Consider the following 18,829-nt stretch of genomic DNA (forward strand, 5'->3'; position numbering starts at 1 on the left):
AAGGGGTTAATAGAATACTGCATTAGTAGAGTAGGGCCCAGTGATAAGGAGCCATTAGTTACTCCAAATGTATTATTCATGAAATTGAGATCAGAACCCTCCCCCTTAGCTGTATAACATATTATTATTTCATTACATTTTGTGGCTTTGATATCCTATCCACGGAACGCATTTACTGGAAGGGCCTTACATGACCATAAATTATCGTTTTAAATCTGAAATCAAAATGTGATTTTTGTTGTTGTTGTTAAGGTTTTAGTTCTTTTTTATTAAAAAAAGTAATACAAAATATCTAGAAAGTGCCACAGTCCTGGACAAGTAAAGTCCATAGTCATGTGAATTTAAAACAAAAGGTTCCTTCAAAAAATTAAAATGGCCAATGAGTAAGAGATGAGCTAAGGTAGGAAAATGTATAAAACAGTAAGAATGTCAGAGAAATAGTTACAGTAGCAATAAATGAACTCCAGAGTGGAAAGGAAACAGCAGCTGGAGAGGAAGTCAGGAACAAACAACAAGGAAAGAGGTTACCAGCTTTGGCAGAGCAGCAGGAAAACAAAAGTCTTGGAGCAAACAGAGTGTCAGGAAAAGAGATTTTGAGAAAGAAAACCTAATAATTGACATTACCAGCCTCTCAGTAATTACACAGGGGTCTTAGTGGCTGATCCAATACTCTTTGAAGTCAAGGGGGATCTTTGGATGAAGCACATGGGGCCAGATTTTCAAAATTCAAATAGGTGCCAACTTTTACAACGTAATAAGATTGCAATATGTGAATAAATTAAATACAAGTCAGTTGTATACTCTTCCATAAATTTCCTGATATCAAACAATATGCTTAAAAACTCCACATTTTTTGTCCTCTTGTATTATCTTCAAAGGTTTTTGTTGTACATCTTTGAATTTACATATACAAATAAAACCATAGGACAACTGTATAAAGACGTGCATTTACAGCTCATGGTTCTACAGACCCCATAGGTGGGTGAATTTTGCTGTCAGGATCCTTGCTGGATCATTAATATTCTTTGGGCATGAACTAAGGATGTTAAAGACTAGTCAACTAGTCAACAATCCAATAAGTATTTGTTTATCGGATAGTCTTTTAACTAGTCGACAAGTCGATAGGCACTTGCACATTCCTCCTTTGAAATGTACAAGAGCCCCCACTGGAGGAATTCGGAACTCCGTGTACAGGCTGGGGCCAGCGGGAAGTCCCGCTGACTCCAGGCTGCATGCGGGTGCCTTCTCTGAAATGCACAAGAGTCCCCAGTGCAGGCTCTTGTGCATTTCAAAGTCATGGAGCCTGGGGTCAGCGGTGGACTCAGAGTCCTCCGCTGACCCTGGACTCCATGCTACGCTGCATGATGCTAGGAGCTCGGGGTCAGTGGGCTACTCCCCAGCTGATCCCGGGCTACCCGTGGCATTTCCCAGGGAGCCCTGGGATCCACGCAGTTGCCCCTTTGAATCACATAAATGCATGGCTCAAAGGGACAGCTGCCACACAGCTGATCCACAGATCAGCTGTTCGGCGGCTGTCCCTTTAAACCACAGATCTGCACAATTCAAAGTGGCAGCTGCCTGGAGTCCCGGGGCAGCCCCATCTGACCCCGGGTTCCTGGGAAATACCGCGGGGAGCTCAGGATCAACTGGGGACTCCCCAGCTGACCCCGGGCTCCAGGCAGCTGCCCCTTTGAATGACGCGGATGTATGGTTTAAAGGGACATATGCCAACAGCTGATCCGTGGCGGCTGTCCCTTTGAGCCATGCATCTGCGCAATTCAAAGGGGCAGCTGCAGGGAGCCGGAGGTCAGCTGGGGACTCCCCATCTGACCGTGGGCTCCCCAGGAAATGCCGCGGAGAGCCCAGGAGTCCCTGCTGAGGGCTCTTGTGCAATTCAAAGAAAGCACCTGCAGGCATCCTGGAGTCAGCAGGACTTCCCGCTGCCCCAGGCTGTACACGCACTTCTGCATTCCTCCCTTGAAATGTACAGGAGCCCCAGTAGGGGCTCCTGTACATTTCAAAGGAGAAATGCGGAAGTGCCTATTGACTAGTCAACGGAAATTCCATCAACTAGTCAATTAACTGCATTTTAACATCATTAGTGTGAGCTTCCGTTTAGGCTCCAATCCTTGAACATGTACATAACTTTGCTGTTCTGAGCAGTCCCACTGATGTTCAACAAGCACTTCACATCAATACATTTCTACACACACTTAAGAGTTTGGAGGATCATTGCCTAAACTATGTGTGTAGCATCCTTAGCACAGTATTTGGTCTTGTAATTATCCTATGACAAATATAAAACGTGTTTTTAATTATGTTTCAATGCATTTAGATGTTAAATGTAACTGCTTGATTAGTTTTATGTGACTCACACATCTTTGTATGCACTTCCTTTGTATTACCTGTAGAAGCCGAGATGCATCTTTGGGGAAGTGTCCGATGATGTAGATCAGGGATCAGAAGCCTTTCAAAAGTGGCGTGCTGAGATTTAACTTTTTCACTTCTATTTATGGATTTGTGTGCCATTGATACTTTTTAAAGTCAATAATAGTCCTACTTACAGCAGCTTCATTAATAAATAAATTAAGATGCAGATCTTACCATTTTAATTACACAGGATGTTAAAATAATTAAGATCAGAGTTTTAGATATCTTCAACACTCCAAAAAAAATCTGTTAATAGAATCATTTTCTTTCTTACTTTGGGATACACAGGCTTAATTCTTGGCTCCATCACAGACTTCTTGAGTGAGCTCAGGTAAGCTCCTATGGGCACATCTACACTACAGCTGGAGGTGTAAGTTACAGCTCAAGGGCTATAACTAGACTGCCGAGTTTTTCCAGGGTACCAGAGGTATCCCAGAAAAGCTCTGATGTGTCCAGGGAATGCGTCCGCTTTTTCAGAACAGTTTTCAAAAAAGCGAGCACGTTCTTTCGACAGTCCCTGTATTCCTCTCGATGAGAGGAGTAAGGGATATTCCAAAAGAGCAGTTTTTTCTGAAATTTGGCCCCATGTAGACGTGCCAAATTTTGGAAAAGCCTCTTCCAAAAAAAAAAAAAAGCAGAAAAAGATACTCCAATTGAGGTTCAAAGTTTGTGTATATTTTTCCAGTAAAACTCTACAGTCTAGACGTAGCCAAGAAGACATACACACACTAACTTTAGCTGAGTTAGTGCGCTGAGGGTAGGTCTGCACTGCAGTTAAAAATTTGCTGCTGTAAGGGTCGGAGCGCACACATTTCCTGGTAGCACTAAGGGGAGCTGACGATGCACCCAAGTGTTTGAGAGCATCATTGAACTGGCTGAAATTTTTAAAGCTTTTTTTTTCCTTTTAAAGAGCAGGAAAGGTCTCTTTTCTAAAACAAAACTGTCTCCTCCCAAACTCTTCGGAGGAGTAGCTGAGTTAGTTTGTTATTCGAAAAACTTAAAAAACAACAAATAATATTGTGGCACTTTAGAGACTAACACCACATGTAGATGGTATCATGAGCTTTCGTGGGCACAGCCCACAAAGAAAAAAATAGAAAAACAGGGAAGAATTAATCAATTGGAGCAGGGGTCAGCAACCTAGAGCTTGCGAGCCAGATATGGCTTTCTAGGGAGCCAGATATGGCTCTTTGGGAACCCCAATTCAGCCCTCTGTTGCTCCCTCTGCAGCAGGGAGCCAGCGCTGGCACTACAGTCTCATGGCCCTCCACAAGACTGGAACACCAGCGGGGGAGAGAAAGCCCCAAGGCTCCCTCAGATCCAGCACATGGGGAACAAGCAGAGCTAAACATGGCTCAGCATTACCCCAATAGGTTTCTGTGTGTAGCCTTTTCAGATATCAGATTTGTGTCCATTTTAACTTGCTTGGCACTCATTAATGGATCTCAAAGTTACCATATTTGTTCAGGCCAATTCCACAAGCCAGCTCAACATGGAAGCCTTAGAACTTATTTTAGAAGTTTGATTCCTATCACAGAGGTATGAATAAAGATATTGGCTGGATGGCCCGCTACATTCCACATCCTAATGATGTTAAAAAAACCCTAATGGGTACTTAAGAACAATTAGCACCTTCTCTATCAGCTTCATGTATCATGGACACTAATTGACTATTTCTTTCCCCGTTTTTTCTTTTTTTTCCTTCTCCCCCTGCCATCCCCTATTTATTTAGAAACTGGACCTTTAACAACTCCAGTCATCTGAAGAAGTGAACTGTGCTCACGAAAGCACATGATACCATCTACATGTTTTGTTAGTCTCTAAGGTGCTGCAAGACTATTTGTAGTTCATTCCAAATTGTTGACATTGGCAAAATGGTTCCTCTTGTGTAAAAAATGTCATGCCTTTTCACTAATTCAAACTTCAAAGTTTTTATAACTAGTTAGCATCAGTTTTTGGAGGGGCTTTTGTAAAGAAAAAAATTTCACTTATTTCTTTGGGGGACGGAGGGAAATAAAAAAAAGACGTAGGACATTTTGAAAAAGGGGAAAACTTAAAAATGGGTCCATTTGGCACACCTTGAAATGAAAACAAATTCATAAGTTAATATTTTGTTTTTCCCCCTCTGTGAAAATAGGTCATCATATTTCAGTCAGTTCTGGTAACACAGGGGAAAATTATGAGTTATGCTTTTGTTGACAATTCCCATAAGAGCCTTTAGCTTTGTTTTCTAGATCTAGAGCCAGATATACAGAGGTATTTGGGTGCCTGAAGAGGCAGATACATGCCTAGCCTGCTTTGCACGCCAGAAAACCCCAGATGTCTAACTCCCACTAAAAGTCAAATGAAAATAAATGCAATACCCATTAGGCATCTGTCTCTTTAGGTGTTTGTAAATCGAAGTCATTAACATCTCTTTATTTTGCTGCTCCATTTCAAGCACTGAGCAGCTCCTTTTAGCAGCTGCTTGACAACACCCTGCCCCCCACCAATCAGCTGAACTCCCTGTCTGCTATGGCCATCTGAGACTCAAATGACTGTGCAGGCTTCCTGCTGCAGGGGGCAGAGAGGAGGGGCGAGACCTCATCCCACTGAAAAATGGCATGCGTGCCATACATTTCCAACCCCGATGTAGATGAAACCATGATTTGAGAAACCTGCACATCCTGCTGGCTCCATAGTACAGTAGCCATGAAATCTCTTTATGGGAACTCAAGCCACTGTCTTGGATACATGCCAACAAAGAAGCAAATATCAACTTCCAATTTAAAGCTTTTAAAATGTTTTTAATCACAGGTTGGGTTATACCAACATTAAAAGTGTAGTTAATGTTCATAAAACCCTGTGGCTACGTCTACACTACGAATTTCCTCAGCAAAAAATATGTTAATGAGGGACTCATTTGCATGAATCGTGATCTAATTTGCATATTTTCTGCCAATCTGTTTTTGCGCTGAGGTTTTTATGCAAAAACAAGCTGTGTGGACATTTTCTTTTTGCACAAAAAAACCCTTTTCCCACAAGATCCTTATGCCTCAAAAAAGGAGGTTTACCGATCTTGCGGAAAAAGGGGTTTTTGCGCAAAAAACATATGTCCACACTGCTTGTTTTTGCACAAAACGGCATGGCAGAAAATATGCAAATGAGACTGCGACTCATAAAAATGAGTCCATTAGCATATTTTTTGCCAAGAAAACTCGTAGTGTAGATGTAGCCCTTGTAACTGAAAACAAAGATTCTGAAACCCAAATGAAATAACCAAGAAAAAGACTTTTCCAAGAGAAGTGAATCTACAGTAGCAGTCAGGCTTTTGCATCTTCTTGCATGATCTTCATCATCTTAACAATCAGGCCACTTAGTTAGGTACCTACATTTTTAAAAACTTGTCTATCACAGGCCATATTCTAAGGAGCTGTACATTTATCATAGTTCTATTGACTTACTTGGAGCTATGCCAGTTTATACTACCTGAGAATGATGTCCCATTTCTCCAAGACTTCTACAGTCTGTCCAAAGCCTCACTAAATGCCTGCGTCAGTAAAATATATGTTTGTTTTCCAAGGTGCAAAGCCTGTCTAAGATAATACACCTTTAGGGGATGTCTCCACAGCATAATACTGCTACCATTATAGATGACACTCAACTTTTTTGGGACATGTAAAAATTAACAGGGGTCTGGAATAGTGGTAAGGGGTCCAACCACAGCAGGCATTGCCCTTTAAGCATATTTTCCCCTTTCTCCTTGCAAAGACAGTTGCACTGAACAGTATCTTGTTGTGACTTTTCACTTGCTCTGTAAAAATACTTTCAGGGTCAGAGCTCTTTCCTGCTCCCTGTAAAATGCTGATTAAGACAGTATGTAATGCTGATTCAACTAAAAACCAGTAAATAACAAACCGGGATGTGTATCATTGTATTCATCACCTGCTTATTAATAATCAGTGTATGGGAGTTAACATTGCTAAATAAGGGTTTCTGGAAAGTAGTGATAGATGTGAGTATTAACATACTAAAATGGATAAAGGAGTGTAACTGGTACCAAATCATTGCCACTCTGAAAGTTGTTGGGGATTTCGAGATAAAGGTCCATCAGCAATAAAGTACTCTGTTTACCCCATCTGCTCCTGGGTTGCCTCTTTCTTCTCTAACAGACACAAAAGTTGTTGTTTATCTTACATCAAAAGAGAAGCTTATTACATTACAACATTGTGTTGGAGGTTGGGCTGAGGTTAGATTCACACAGGGACTTAGGAATTGTGACACTTAACATCACAGCACTTAACTTTTAGGAGTCTAGAAAATCACTGAGCTTCACAAAGCCCAAATTAAGTGTTCAGGATCCCTATACAACAAATAGAGGGAAATTCACAAAAGACAGCATGCTGCACATGGAGCCACATCAGCTACCCTCTCTTCCCCCAGGGTTAGATGGAAGATAGGTGTCAGGACTAGGAATGTAAAATTATAATAATTTAAACCAATGTTTCTTAAACTTTTTAAGATGGAGGAATACCAAACGATAATATTTTTTTATGCGGAACACCAAGTGGTTTTTTTTGTGGAGAAAAAAAAAGGATTCACAGTTTAAGAAACAATGCTTTAGCTCACGTATGCAGTTAGTCCTCTGCTTGCAGCTGTGTGTTAATTCTGGCCCATCTCTTGATAGGTTTGTTATCCTAAAACTCTGCTTTTATGCAATCTGGTCACTGATGCAGCAGGCACAGCTAGTCAGCTCTAGAAGTGTCTTTAAGGGGAGAAGCATCACATGTCATTTAACTGCTACTGGCAGCAGCTCAGAGGATGCTTTACATTGTGGTAGGGAGCCTTTTTTTGCATCAGTGGCTGCTAATCCACAGAGATATTAGTTGGAGGCCACACAAAAGTGGGAAAACACACACACACACACACAAATTCCACAAAGCACCTTGATGTAGTATACTGTTCTTTTTTTATTTAGAATTTTAGTGTGATGGCTGAGTTTGCTTTTTGCAGGGAAGGGACTGAGGGGGGGGAGGTGATTCCTACCCACCCCCCTTCCCTCAGGTCCTGCATGCCTCCTTAACTGTTAAGGCATAGCTGGCACTGTGTGGTTGGGGCCAAACTGTACAGGGAAGGAGTTCTGGGGCTTGCCCAGCAGAGGGCCGCCCCTTCCTCCCTAAAGGCACCCCATGCAGGGAAAGGGTTTTGGGGCTTCCCTTCCCTCCTACTCTGGGAACAGATCCCCCCTCCCCTTCAGTTTCTCCCTCCCACTCCCCTGGTCCCGCACTTCTCCTTACCAGCAAAAGGAATTTTGCTGGCAGCCTCTGCAGCTGCCGGAGGCCGGAAAGCAGCTCCAGCCTTTTTCACTGACACCTCAGGGAAACGTCGCAGTGCTCCAGCACATGAAGCTTCTCCCTCCCCCCAGATCTGCACAGGGCTCTCCCAGGTGCAGGAGAGGAACTGGAAGCATCCGGCCATGCTGCAGGGGAGGCTGGGTGAAGTTTCTAAAGCAGCTCCTGAGGAACGGATGAAATTGTTTGGTGGCCGGATGCAGCTCGCAGTGCAGAGGTTCCCCGCCTTCACATGGTAGGCTCGCAGACAACGCAGAAAACACAAAGCCTCCTGATCAACCACAGCCTCGCACCGCTAGTGAGGAGCCCTTGTGAAGGGATGGACAGTCTCTGTTCCTACTGCGGGCAACCGCTCTCAGCTGGCTGCCACAGGGCTCTCCGCCAGCATCATCAGTACAGCTGGGTGGATGTATGTGGGAGGGGACTCACGCAGTTGCCACAGGCTGTGCTGGGTGTCTTGTGCACAAATACGGCAGGGCAGAAGAGAAGAGCAGGGATTGCCCTTTTAAGGTGGCCATTTTGAAGACTCTTTTCCGCAGTACATCTCCGACTTCCTTGCCGTACACCGGTATGCCACGGAACACAGTTTAAGAAACACTGATTTAAACAATTAACCAATAAGCCTCGGGCTCCTGGAGAACCAACTGACAACTCGGGCTGCCAGCTCCACGTCAGAGCCAGCAGCGCAGAGGTGGCAGCCAGCTCCCCGGAAGCTGGGTGGCAGGTGGGAGCTGGCTGCCATTCCGCACTGCTGCCTCTGTGCTCCGGGTGCTCACCAACTCCCAGGGAGCTGGCTAACACCCCACGCTGCTGCATCTCTATCATACAGAGGTTTTGATGTGAAAATGTAGATGTTAAAGGTAGGAGAAATTTCCACATCTACATTTCAACATCAAAACTATGTATGGGATACATCCAGCCCACTCAGCCTCATTAACATGGGTTCTACAACTGACAGGTACTACTTCTGCTGTTTTTATATATCTATATCTATATCTATGTCTATATCTATGTCTTGGTTTCTTTTATTTCCACTCCAATTCATTTGATGAAGTGGGTTTTACTCATGATTTTATATATATATATATATATATATATATATATATATATATATATATATATATACACACACACACACACACACACACACCTGGTGTTGAGACTAAGAAAAATTTCATCAAAGTATTTAGAATCTTTGACAGGTCTAATCCTGTGAAGCATTTCATCAGAATATGTGTTGTGTGTCAAAAAATGCAGGTAAATTAAATAAATGCATACATACATCTATACAGACCTTCATAGTGGGGTTAAAAAATTAAGCTAAGCATCAGCATAAAAAACGTTAATACATGTATAGGTGCAACTGTTGGCCATGAGATTTGGGGATTTTCTGAATTGATGAACAGAGCAATGCCCACATGTATCACACAAAATAAAATTATACTCCATGCTTCAATCTAATATTTTCAGTATCATTATTTTACAGGAGTAGGATACTCACAGGTTTTCGAGTTGGTGTGACTTGAATAGAATGGTAAAATTCTGGCTGAACTCTGCTGTTTTTCTTGATTTTTCTTTTCCTTACAGAAGTTTCTTGTTCACTCAAGTGATGTACTTCTGCTAGAGGCTGTGTTTCTTCAAGGCGAGATGCTACACGTCTTCTAGCATGACGAGGACTTGGTCTAAAACCCTATGATATAAAAGACAAATGCAATGTTTGTTTCATAGAATCATAGAATACTAAGACAGGAAGGGACCTCGAGAGATCATCGAGTCCAGTCCCCTGCCCTCATGGCAGGACCAAGTACTGTCTAAACCATCTCTGATAGACATTTATCTAACCTACTCTTAAATATCTCCAGAGATGGAGATTCCACAATCTCCCTAGGCAATTTATTCCAGTGTTTGACCACCCTGACAGTCAGGAACTTTTTCCTAATGTCCAGCCTAAACCTCCCTTGCTGCAGCTTAAGCCCATTGCTTCTTGTTCTATCCTCAGAGGCCAAGATGAACAAATTTTCTTCCTCCTCATGACACCCTTTTAGATATCTGAAAACTGCTATCATGTCCCCCCTCAGTCTTCTCTTTTCTAAACTAAACAAACCCAATTCTTTCAGCCTTCCTTCATAGGTCATGTTCTCTAGACCTTTAATCATTCTTGTTGCTCTTCTCTGGACCTTCTCCAATTTCTCCACATCTTTCTTGAAATGCGGTGCCCAGAACTGGACACAATACTCCAACTGAGGCCTAACCAGCACAGAGTAGAGCGGAAGAATGACTTCTTGTGTCTTGCTCACACCTGTTAATGCATCCCAGAATCATGTTTGCTTTTTTTGCAACAGTGTCACACTGTTTGGTCATATTTAGCTTGTGTTCCACTATAGCCCCTAGATCCCTTTCCGCTGTACTCCTTCCTAGACAGTCGCTTCCCATTCTGTATGTGTGAAACTGATTGTTCCTTCCTAAATGGAGCACTTTGCATTTGCCTTTATTAAACTTCATCCTGTTTACCTCAGACCATTTCTCCTATTTGTCCAGATCATTTTGAATTATGACCCTATCCTCCAGCTTGGTATCATCTGCAAACTTAATAAGCGTACTTTCTATGCCAATATCTGAATCGTTGATGAAGATATTGAACAGAGCCGGTCCCATAACAGACCCCTGTGGAACCCCACTTGTTATACCTTTCTAGCAGGACTGAGAACCATTAATAACTACTCTCTGAGTATGGTTATCCAGTCAGTTATGCACCCACCTTATAGTAACCCCATCTAAGTTATATTTGCCTAGTTCATTTATAAGAATATCATGTTTGACAATTCTCAGAATGCAGCAACGTAACAAAAGAAATATCACAAAAGATCTTATTAATGATTAGGACTAGAGAGATAAACACTAGGGGGTACAGTATTATTTCGAAATAGATTATTTCGAAATAACACATCTACTCACAAAATGCCCACACCGGGCAGCGGGTTCTCAGCTTTCCCTGCTTGCTTGCCTACCTTGATGAGGGACAGCAAAGCATTTGTGTCTCTGCGTGCTCTGGTTGCCTTCACTCGGGACACCACAGCACTCTGTAACATGGAGCCAGAGTTGCCCCTGGGCACTCTGGTGCTTCTCGTGAACACGTTGATGCAAGCCTGGCTGCACTTTCTGCAGGCTGCCGTCCAGGAGGACCATTGGGGGACTGTCAGTATCCAGGAGGCCCTATGAGAGTGCTTCCACCCTGAAGAACACTGAGAGCCTCCATGGTCTACCCCACTGGGGGCTTGTGCTTCATTCCTCCCTAACATCATTCCACTTACCCTCCCAGCCCCCCTTCCTGATGTAAAATAAAATACACGTATTTTCATGAACACAAACTCTCTTTACTTAACAAGACTGGGGCGGGGGGGTGGGGTGTGAAACTGGTGAGACTGGAAAAAGGAGGTGGGAGATGGGAGGAAAGGAGGTTGGGAGAGGGGAGGGGGAAACCTGGGAGGAGGGAGGTGGAAGGAGGAAGCAAGGGGGAGAAGGGGGAGGGGAAGCTCAGGGTTGGGGGTCTTGCCGGACCAACTTGATTTTCATGCGAACCTGCTCCTGGGTTCGCATGTGGCCTTTGGTGACCTGGCTGGCAGCTATTCTGCCATAGATGGCCGCATTCCTCCCTCTAGTGCGGAAATCATGGACGCTGGGGCATCTCCCCCAAACCTAAGTAAGGTCCACCCTGAACTCCATCCTGGACCAGGAAGGTGCCTGCCTTCTCCAGGCCCTGGTAGGCTCCTGGGAACTGGCAGACTGCTCCTGGGGAGTGGCGGAGGGCTGTCTGCCAGTGGCTTGCTGGCTCATGTTTTGGGGCCCCTGGGTCGGGGCAGTGACTGCTGGCTCTGGGCCAGCAGGCTTGGAACTGGCACAGGCACTGTGGCCAGAGTCAACCTCTTTAAGGGCTCCGGGGGGGGGGGGGGGGGAGGGAGGGAGAGGAGTGTTCTTGTTTGAGGCTGGAGTGGCCACCAGGGCACCCTGGGAAAGCTGGAGGCCCCCTATTTCGAAATAAGTATCTACAGAGCACTTATTTCAAATTAGCTATTTTGAATTTGGCGTTATGCCTCGTAGAAAGAGATTTACCAAATTCGAAGTAAGTGCTCCACTTTTTTGAATTAATTTCGAAATAGCGGTTTGGCTGTGTAGACGCTAGTAAAGTTAATTCGAAATAACGGCTGTTATTTTGAATAACTTTGATGTGTAGACATACCCAGGGGGAAAAGGTTTATAGATACTGCAATCATAAAATTAGTATGCAGCAGCAAAGGGACATTGATGAGTAATTTAGACATCACATTTGTTTTTCTCTCTATAGCTATGTCGATTAAAAATATTATAGGCAGAGCTGGTAGTTACATCTTTAATTAAGGTTGCTTAACATTTTTCATTACAAGTCTTATGTTTTCAATTGCTTGTCTCTTTGACAAATTCTATTCAGATTAAAATTTTCCACACTTGCTTTCTGTTTCTGGTTGAATGGTTCTGGAAAATTACAGCAAAAATGGTTCAGTCAAAAATCAGTAGTGTGCCAATGTTAATTTTTGCCAACCATTTATTTTAAGAGCTAAACCACTTTCAGGGTATGGAAGATAAACTTGAAATTTAGCAAAAAGGTATTCCTCAGGCCAAGGGGCTGTCTTCTGCTGTCACCACACAAATCCACCCAGATCTGGGCAAGTTACAAACTTCTGAAAGTTGTTTTTTGACATGGTCAGTAAAGCTTATTAGAGGCTTGCTGCTAAAATCTCTGAATGTTTCCAGCCCTATGAAGCATCATTCCCATAGGCCAACTATCATGATGTCAGTACAATAGAGCTCCCTACATGCCTACTGCATTAAACATGCTCTCAGTATCATGAAGCTCCTACAAGCCAATTACACTGATCATGCTCCAATTCAACACACACTAAAAACACTGACCATGGTCCAAACTCTTACTGAACCTGGAAATTTAGCATCTGTCCACCTGGTCACACTACTTTTCAAAATGCATGTATTAAAGCTACATTGTTGGATGTGCTACCTGTAACCAAATGACCATGTTCCTTTTCACGGCCCAGAATACCACCAAGAATTGCTAATCTCCAACATTCTTCTCGTGTGTAGAAAGTTGCTGTGTGACCTACTGTCAGTGTGTGTGCTTCATCCTGTAATAGATGGCCCATGTAGAAAATAATGCCATCACTACCAGCAATTTTGTACTGTGGATATAAAGGTCCTGGATTCCAACCCTAGTTTTATCCAGTGCACTTATACTCTAATAAATTTGTTAGTCTTTAAAGTGCCACCTTGTTGTTTTTATGTAAATATTATTTTACTTGATTCATTTGATTTTCACTTTGATCAATTTCATAAAATACCATCCATTGTTTATACAGTATTTGTTATTTATTTCATAGTGCAGGTGAATAGAAACTGAGGCAGAAAGGTTTTCCCTTGCAATAGTATGACACAGCATCAAAGGTAGGCATTTCTTGGCTACATTAGCTTCCATTAGATCAGTGGTTCCCAATCTTTTCACTAGTGTGGACCCACTAATGCACTCCCCCACAACCATTCGCAGACCCCCATCAAAGCCAATTCTAGGCGCTATGTACACTTCATTAAATAAAAAAGAAATGTAAATAATTAACATTTAAAATGATGCATACTCATTTCCGACATCACACCAATTCGACTGCAAATCTCATCACAACAAATTACCACAATGATTGGGCCTGCATAGCAACAAATATTACACTTTTGGCTTACCTAGTGAGCCACACTTTTGGCTTACCTGGTATTGTTTCATTGATTTCAAAGACTGGTAGGACCGAGGTTCAAGGCCTCAGTCCAGATTAATTCTTCTGGGGTTCCAGGGTTAGTGGAATTTGTGGACCCCTCTACACTCTGAGATAGGGCAAAAAATAAGGGGCTCTGTGCTTGTGAGTGGGGAAGTATTGCCTCCCAGAAGCGCCCAGGGGCTTGAGTGAATTTCACAGATTATTAGGTGGGGGATTGTGTCAGTTCTGTGATGGATGGATAGATGGGAAGGAACCTGGCCCTGGCTGCTGCTGGTGCTACCTGGCAGAAGGGTTACATACATAATACAAGTACAGTATTTGGTAAAAGCTAAGCAGCTCAAAAAGTGCTTAGAGATGCGTGCCAAAGAGGGATTTCAGTGTGTGGATCTCTCTCACTGAATGACTTCATATTAAAAGAGCTTCTAGGTTTAATAATTAAATATTTTGTATAAATATTAAAGACCCACTGATGCCTTTCAGAAAATGCTATAAATATTTTGTTTATGGAGAATGCTGCTCATATGTATCTTCCCTTATTTATTGTTAAGGATATCAGCAAGAACATTTCTTACTTGAAAACCTCATCTGCTTCTGAGTTCATTCTCCACTAAAAGTTATAATCTCCTGTTTGTGGTATCACAACTGGTTGCTTTGGAGAGGATTATAATGTGATAAAAGCAAAGGATCATTATTTCAGGTGGGAAGTACTAAGCGGGAGGGGAGGAGGAGAAAGGGGGGGAATTAATTCCTTATCAACAAAAATGAAAGATAGGAGATGTCCTTGGTCCAAAACCTAAAGTGCCAACTCAATCCTGCCATGGAATCTTTGGTAGAGTAAGCTCTAAGAACTGCAAGATCTGGGCGGGTGGGTGGGAAGGGAGGAGGGAAGGGAGGAAGGAAACGAAACGAAAAGAAACTAAAAGAAAAGAAAAAGAAAGAGCAATATACTGACATTAGTGTCATCAGCACATTTTTCATGTGATCTCATATTGTTGTGCTTAAAGAAAAAAAAATCTTGTTTGTTAAGAAACAAAAGAGGAAGATGTTTGAAACATTACAACTGCTATCTCTTTCCTTTTACCTCAATAACGCAATAAACATAATGGGGTTAATAAAAACAAGTAGAGATTTAATCTAGGAGGGTACATCTAGACTACATGGCTCCGTCGACGGAGCCATGTAAAATAGTTTACTCGGCATAGTCCAAGAAGCGGGGATTTAAATAATCCCTGCTTCATTAAAATAAAAATGGCCGCCACGCTGTGCCGACGATCAGCTGATCCAGCACAGAGCAGCAGTCTAGACGCGGCGCAGTCGACAAGGGAAGCCTTTGTCGGCCGCGCTGGGTTTACGATCAGCTGATCGTCGGCACAGTGCTGTGGCCATTTTTATTTTAATGAAGCGGGGATTCTTTAAAGCCATGTAGTCTAGACGTACCCGGAATGTGCAACTATAGCTCATCCCAAAGAACAAGAAAAGAAGAATCACTCCACAGTGGAACAGAAAAAGACATGCTAGAGGGAGTTGCAAAGAGCTAATCACTGTGGGCAAATCTACACTAGGAAATTATTTTGAAATAACTTATTTCAATAATAATAACTCCCAAAATAACTATTTTGAAATAGCGTGTCTAAACTACAGAAAAGCCTCAAAATTAGTCCGAGGAAGGCTTAATGAGGATGTGCTACCTCGACTTAGAGCCCCAGGAAGCACTAGGGAGTAATTACTTTGAATGACTCTGGGGAGTAGCTATTTCGAAAAAGCAGCAACGGATCATCCACACTACCACTATTTTGTAACAACTTTTTCAAAATAAGCGTTATTCCTTATGGAAAGCAGGAGTTATTATTTCAAAATAACCAGCTCCTTATTTCGAAATAACGGGCTTGGTAGTGTAGACACTCTGCTTGTTATTTCGAAATAGGGGAATTATTTCAAAATAATTCCTTAGTGTAGACCAGGGCTGTGAATCCAACTGACTGACACTGCATGAATGTACCTTAGCATATCCATTTTCCCTGGTGATTTGGTCTCAGGCATATACACATAAGAACATCTTATGCCATGGTCTCACTGAAGGCTGTGAGGCATTTTGCTACCTTCCCAGGAGCTCTGATTTTAACATCTAGAATCATGTTGTCTTTAACCTACTAATTGTGGTGTGATTCTCATTTTTTCACAGTCCTTCTCTTCCAGAAGGGGAAGCCTTGTGTTCTAGGTTAAATAATGTATATGCTAACACACAGGAAGCCTGTTTATTGTATTACTGAGATAGAAGAAAATAGCTAGCAGCTGTAGTGTTTCAAACAGCTTCTTCCATAGAGTCTTGACAAAGAAGCCTTTTTTGCATTAAGCATAGCAGTATATGATAATTTTAAAACAAGAACAAAATATCAGTTTTCTTCTAACCACTAATGTAGTGGCTGCAAAGGTACAAGGACCTGCACAATCTTTCTTTCTTAAAGATGTGGCAGCTTGAAAGTATTTAAGGGTGGCCATATATTTCAAAGGAATGGGCAAAAAAGCCAACAGTAGGCAGATATGAGATAATTTGTCCCAGTGAAGGTCTCATCTAGACTCCTAGTTGAAGATTGCTTAAACCAGAAATGAGCAATAATTTTCAGTGGGGAGCATCTTCAAGAATTTGGTAACTGTTTAGGAGCTGCACTTTTCTACGATATTAATGGAAGTATTTGAGATCTCAAGGTATGTCTACACTACAAAGTTAATTCGAACTAACAGACGTTAGTTCAAATTAACTTTGATAGGCGCTACACTAGCAAACCGCTAGTTCGAACTTAATTCGAACTAGTGGAGCGCTTAATTCGAACTAGGTAAACCTCATTCCACGAGGACTAACGCCTAGTTCGAATTAAGGGCTGTGTAGCCACTTAATTCAAACTAGTGGGAGGCTAGCCCCCCCCCCAGCTTTCCCTGGTGGCCACTCTGGGCACCACCAAGGAAACTCTTCTGCCCCCCTCCCAGCCCCGGAGCCCTTAAAGGGGCACGGGCTGGCTAAGGTGCCCGTGCCAGGTGAAAGCCTGCCATCACCCAGCCAGCAGACCCTGCACCTGGCATGGCTCGAGCCAGCCAGCCGCTGCCACCCAGGCCTCCGCCTCTTCCCAGGACCAGGCTGGCGGCTCCCGGGAGCCTGCCCGGGTCCGCAAGAGGCGGGCGCCCACCTGGTCTAGTGCAGACATTGCGGACCTCATCTACGACCTCCTCACTAGGCACAGGAAAGTGGCCGTCTAGGGCAGGATAGCTGCCAGCCTGGCCACCCAGGAGCAGGTTGGCATGAAAATCAAGGTGGTCCACTGAGACCCCCGACCCTGAGCCCTCAGCTTACAATGGCCGTACTGGGTCAGACCAAAGGTCCATCTAGCCCAGTAGCCTGTCTGCCGACAGCGGCCAACACTAGGTGCCCTGGAGGGGATGGACCGAAGACAATGACCAAGCCATTTGTCTCGTGCCATCCATCTCCAGCCTTCCACAAACAGAGGCCAGGGATATCATTTCTACCCCCAGGCTAATAGCACTCCATGGACCCAACCTCCATGACTTTCTCTCACTTCTCTTTAAACTCTGTTCTAGTTCTAGCCTTCACAGCCTCCTGCAGCAAGGAGTTCCACAGGTTGACTATTTGCTTTGTGAAGAAGAACTTTCTGTTATTAGTTTGAAGCCTGCTACCCATTCATTTCATTTGGTGTCCTCTAGTCCTTCTATTATGGGAACTAATGAAGAACTTTTCTTTATGCACCCTCTCCACACCGCTCATGCTTTTATAGACCTCTATCATATCCCCACTCAGTCTCCTCTTTTCTAAGCTGAGAAGTCCCAGTCTCTTTAGCCTCTCTTCATATGGGACCTGTTCCAAACCTCTGATCATTTTAGTTGCCCTCCCCTCTCGCACCCTCTCTTCATATGGGACCTGTTCCAAACCTCTGATCATTTTAGTTGCCCTCCCCTCTCGCACCCTCTCTTTTCCCCTCTTCCACCTCCTTTTCCCAGTCTCAAGTTTTGTTCAATAAAGAGAGTTTCTATTTTTGAACACGTGTCCTTTATTTTGTACATCAGGAAGCGGGGCTAGGGAGGGGTAAGTGGAAGGAGGTGAGGGAGGAATGGGGTACAAGCCCCAGATGGGGAGGACTCGGGTGGCTCTGCGGGTGTCCTCGGGGTGGAAGCTCTCCTGCAGCCCCCCGATTGACCCCGCTCCCCGGATGACAGCCTGCAGCAAGTGCAGCCGGGCTGATGGCTGAGTGCTGTGATGTGCTGAGTGTGGGCACTCAGGGCACTCCAAGCCAGGACTGCTTTGCTGTCCCTCATCGAGTTAGACAAGCAAGCAGGGAATCCTGAGAAGTTTCTGTCCGGGGCGGGGGTCGGGTCCCTTTAACCACAGCCCTTGGCTAGCCTGAGACAGCAGCTCCACACTCTAAGTCCTAATCTGATGCCCTGCCGGCACTGCTTCCGGCCATCCTTAACCTCGGTTCAGGGTCCACTCAATGTGGACATGCTAGTTCAAATTAGCAAAACTAGTTTTTAGGTCTAGATGCACTAGTTCGAATTAACTTAGTTCGAATTAACTAATTCGAATTAAATTTGTTCAAATTAGTGCTATAGTGTAGACATAGAGTTTGGGTGCAGAAGGAGCCACTGGAGTGCCAAAGAGGATGCATGGCCGGGGCAGGAGTTTGAGTTCAGGAGCAGTTCTGACCTGGGGCAGTGGTTCAGGAGAGGTTGCAGAGTATGGCTGTGTCCAGACTCAGGGGTTTTTTCGGGAAAAGTAGCCTTTTTCCGAAAAAACTTCACCTGCGTCTAGACTGCAGCCGCGTTCTTTCGAAATTAAATCAAAAGAACGCGGCTTTTCTTTCGACAGCGGTAAACCTCATTTCACGAGGAAGAACGCCTTCTTTCGAAAGTGCTTCTTTCCAAAGAAGGCGTTCTTGAATGTAAATAGGGCTTCTTCGAAAGAGAGCATCCAGACTCACTGGGTGCTTTCTTTCGAAAAAGCGGCTTGCTCTTTCGAAAGTTCCACGTGCAGTCTAGACGCTCTCTTTCGAAAGAGGCTTGCAGTCTAGACATAGCCTATGGGAGGGACTAGGGATGAAGGAGGGGGTTGTGAGCTGGGGCAGGAATGCCTGAGGGGGTACAGTGGGCTTGGGTGCAAACAGGCTGGGGGTTGTGACCTGGGGCAAGGAGATGGGGGGCACAAGGAGATAGGATGCCAGGTGGAGGCTCTGGCTTGCAGATGCTTATTGTAAG

The 18,829-nt window shown here is 43.8% G+C and overlaps 1 protein-coding gene across 17 annotated transcripts in view; it reads right to left on the bottom strand.

Annotated features, from left to right (window-relative positions):
* DST (dystonin) overlaps window positions 1-18,829 on the bottom strand; it is a 470,874-nt gene that overhangs the window by 433,517 nt on the left and 18,528 nt on the right. For all 17 annotated transcript variants that reach the window (XM_006110983.4, XM_025182427.2, XM_075923642.1 and 14 more), the window contains exon 3: window positions 9,262-9,450. In XM_006110983.4, coding sequence (XP_006111045.2) covers window positions 9,262-9,450 — 189 coding nt within the window. The remainder of the gene's footprint in view (window positions 1-9,261; window positions 9,451-18,829) is intronic.

The sequence above is a fragment of the Pelodiscus sinensis genome, chromosome 3 (genome assembly GCF_049634645.1).
Source record: "Pelodiscus sinensis isolate JC-2024 chromosome 3, ASM4963464v1, whole genome shotgun sequence".
Lineage (NCBI taxonomy): Eukaryota > Metazoa > Chordata > Testudines > Trionychidae > Pelodiscus > Pelodiscus sinensis.